Source organism: Erigeron canadensis, chromosome 4, assembly GCF_010389155.1.
Source record: "Erigeron canadensis isolate Cc75 chromosome 4, C_canadensis_v1, whole genome shotgun sequence".
NCBI lineage: Eukaryota > Viridiplantae > Streptophyta > Magnoliopsida > Asterales > Asteraceae > Erigeron > Erigeron canadensis.
This window is the reverse complement of record NC_057764.1, coordinates 148,485-152,117: the sequence shown is the minus strand read 5'-3', so window position 1 is coordinate 152,117 and position 3,633 is coordinate 148,485. Positions and strand designations below refer to the sequence as shown.

General features: G+C 36.4%; 1 protein-coding gene across 1 annotated transcript; it reads right to left on the bottom strand.

Moving 5' to 3' along the window:
• Nucleotides 1–270: 270 nt before the first annotated feature.
• On the bottom strand, nucleotides 271–3,363 carry LOC122595254 (TATA box-binding protein-associated factor RNA polymerase I subunit B-like). The gene is given in 4 exon segments (XM_043767590.1): nucleotides 271–792; nucleotides 1,403–1,542; nucleotides 1,690–2,448; nucleotides 2,805–3,363. Coding segments are annotated over 4 exon segments (1,980 nt in total).
• Nucleotides 3,364–3,633: the final 270 nt, after the last annotated feature.

Here is a 3,633-nt window from a genome sequence, read left to right as displayed (position 1 = left end):
TTAATATGTCCCACCCTCATCAAAGGTAAGTCGGTAAGTAGTAATTTTAACTTTGAGCGGTTGAATCTCATTTGTAAGTATAATCTTTCAAAAATATGTAATCGCGACAGCAAAAACCAAAACTAATCACTATGAAAACTGCTCCAAAAATTTAAAAAGCAACATAACGTAAACCGATGAAAACTGTCTCCAAAAAACAAACATCCTTGAACTCAAAAACAGAATACAATCACTGAAATATGAACCAGTCATAATTATTATTAAAGCATATCAATCAAATCTAAGTAAATCTCACTCAGTTATATCCATCTCATCACCGTTGCAGGACGGGCAAGAGTCACAAAAAGGCATTTGTTTTAACACGTGTTCAATGTTCTTCTCTAACCAAGCCAAACGCCTCTCAAAACTCGTCACTGCATCATGCATAATCCTGACATCAACTTGAGCCACTCTTGCACAAGAACGCAACAGAATGTAATAATCTGCATGTGCAGCATAGACATAGGCCCCATCTTTTTTTTTCCGTGTGTAGTGTATGTAATCGTGTTTTTTTACTTTTGACCTTGGAGGGATATAAGTAAAGTTGTTCTCTTCCATATTTGATATCATTTGCCTTATTGCTGCTTCTTTAGGAGACTCGTAAGGTTCAAGGGTGATTTGTTCATTGTCAGTTTGAGGTCCTGCCTTGGTCTTCTTCTTCTTCTTCTTCGTCTTGCTCGTTGAACAATGTTCGGGTCCCTTGAGGGGCCTACTAGTGCTTGTGGATGAGGGTGCCTCCTTTGCTTTATTATCCTGCAATGAATCATCAAAAATGAAATAAACAAATTAATGCAAACTTATGGGCTCCTACGATCACCAGTCTGTGTGCGTGGTATATCTATTTCTTTGATGTGATCAGTTTTATATGATTAACTAGAAAACTTTATGTATACCATAATAAAACTATTGATTTATATGAAAGTACGTATTACAGTATAATTGTACATGCAATTTAGGAACATATATAATTATTCAACTTAGAAAATATAAAAAAACTAAAAATTGGCTGCTCATGAGGGAGTCTTAGTACTTTGCAGAAAGTTGACAAACGATATGTTGGTCCATATAAAATTTAGGACAACTTTCATTTTTAGCCGATTTCAACATATTTTCACTCTCCGTCTATTTTGTTTACTGTGTTTTTCATGTTGATTCTCAAATTTTCTCGGACTTGTTGGTTTATATAGATATATAGAAGGGCATCTGTCACTGGTTTAACTAAACATCCAAAAACCCCCTTTTTTTAATAACCTTAGGTGTCTGATCACTCAAGTAATTCCAAAAGCTGACTTGCTTTTGTGAGCCCGAAGTCAAGGCAGGTGTTAGAACGACATTAAAAAGAACAAGGAGCAGAAAGAAATACCTCATTCTTCTTATAAATAGCCATAAGGTCCTCTATAATCTGAGATTCGTCATGATCCTCGAATGAGAGGTCGTCCTCCACACCAGCGAAAACCACATCCTTACAGAATTTAAGATATGCATCCAAATCCTTGGAGAAATCTGCCAAATATAAACAACACAAATATCTAAAGACAATGCTAAAAATATAAACAAACTCCACCTAATGAAATAAAAGAAAGTCGATGATTGAATTTTGTCCAAATCAAAAGGTGAGTCATAGTAAGCAAATTTGTAATTAGAGCTTACCACTTGTATCAATGAGCTCATTGTATTTTGATTGGAGTACAAGTAAAATAGGAGTAGCATCCAACCTTGGTGTGGCTTGCATATTATCAGCCTCTGCAGCTGAACCATTCGCAACTTTTGACTTTTTTCCATCTCGTTTCTTGATGGTGCCAGGCAATGACATCTCCCACTTCCCGAAACCATGTATATTGTAAAGAATCCTAATTGAAACTATAAGTATAGACAATACATATGCACGTGTAGGAAGCCTGCACTCGTTAGTTGATAACCACAACTCGGGAGGCATAGCCCACTCATATATTCGGCGTACGTGAGGAAGTATAGTATCAACTGGAAGAGACAGTTGTTTGAGATAACGCCAAGCAATCGCATAGAAGTGGACCGGAGGTAACTTCAATCCTATTCGATGGGCTATAGAAGCAGCAGATGACTCTAGCTTTTGGACTGAAATAGCCTCTTTGCATCCAAACATAAAACTTGATTTTAGTGGGCATGCGTTAGTAGGAGGCCCCATTTGTTTCTCTATTTCTACAAAAGCGGCAAAATAAGGGAGCCCGCCTTCAAGTGCCCACTTAATTATATCTGTTGGCAGAATCGGCTCTCTTGCCAAATGACACGACAGAAAAGAAATCATTAAAGAGCAAGATAAAGGTATTTCCTTGCTCAAAGATTGGTACCATATTACGATCAGACGTTTCCCGAGTAAATTATGAGGTTCGGCTTTATGTTTACCCTTAGCCTTAACAATTTCCACTTCCCCTGAATATGAAACAAGAGTATGCTGATCATTACCACAAAAAAAAGAAATATATATATATATATATATATAAAAGTTCAAATGTATAAAAACTAATGATATATCTTGACAAACCTTTTGCTATTTAATCAATCGAAACAATTCTGGTGATGTTTGGTCAACAATAGCAGTTTAGTCACTGTGCTTTCATCATTTTGTTTTCAACACATATTATTTCATCAATAAAATTAACTTATGTTTCTCAAGCTAATTTTTATTTATTTAACATGATATAGATGCAACAGTATAATTACAAAAATCAGCACATTGAAACAATACAAACCTCTGGCATATAATTTTTATTTTAAAGAAAAAATACCTTGTACTTGAGATTCTGATTTATTAGTAACCACGTTAAGCCAGTCAGCAGTTAAAACCTTAGTTGATGCCACAAAGTTTAACCAAATGGAGTGAGCCATGTCAACGATTATGCGATTCACATTGAACTTTTGAACCAAAGCCATAACCTGCAATTGGATCATTATCTGAACTCCCATCAGGTACCTCCTCCTAAGCTCAGTCCAATAATCTTCATAAGATAGAGTTCTTGGCTTCGTGGCAAAGTCATCAGGTTCAGTTGGGCCCACAGCATCACTCGCTTTGGCATCATCCTCATAGGCCCTATACACAGTTTCCCAAAATTGCGACCGGGGTTGGGATTGGGATAACAGGTTTGGCTTAACAACGGATGCACGCCTTTGAAAACTAGAGGCGACGTTATCTTTGGTCAAAAGCAGGTCATCGTTCTCAACAGCAGTGGCCCGAACTCCATCAGCTTGGGCGCTACAACCCCGGCAGTAAAAGTAGCCATCAGAACCATCTTCCAAGCCCACGAACCCACACAAATCGCATGGCAAATCCAAAGCTTCATCAGCCATCTATAAAATTAACACACCACCATATGTGTCTTACATCAACAACATAAAAATATTTTTTTAAAAAAAACTTTGAATTTGTTACTTCCAATTTTGACCATGAGATAGTATTAATTAGCCACAAGCATTAATATTAATCAGCATACGAAATGAAACAAGACAACAAAAGATATGAATATACCCATCCCGAGAGGATATAGCAATTATATATATAATCTTATTTTAATGGACTTCAACTAAATTAATCCACCAAGTCTTATAAAGCTAGCTAGG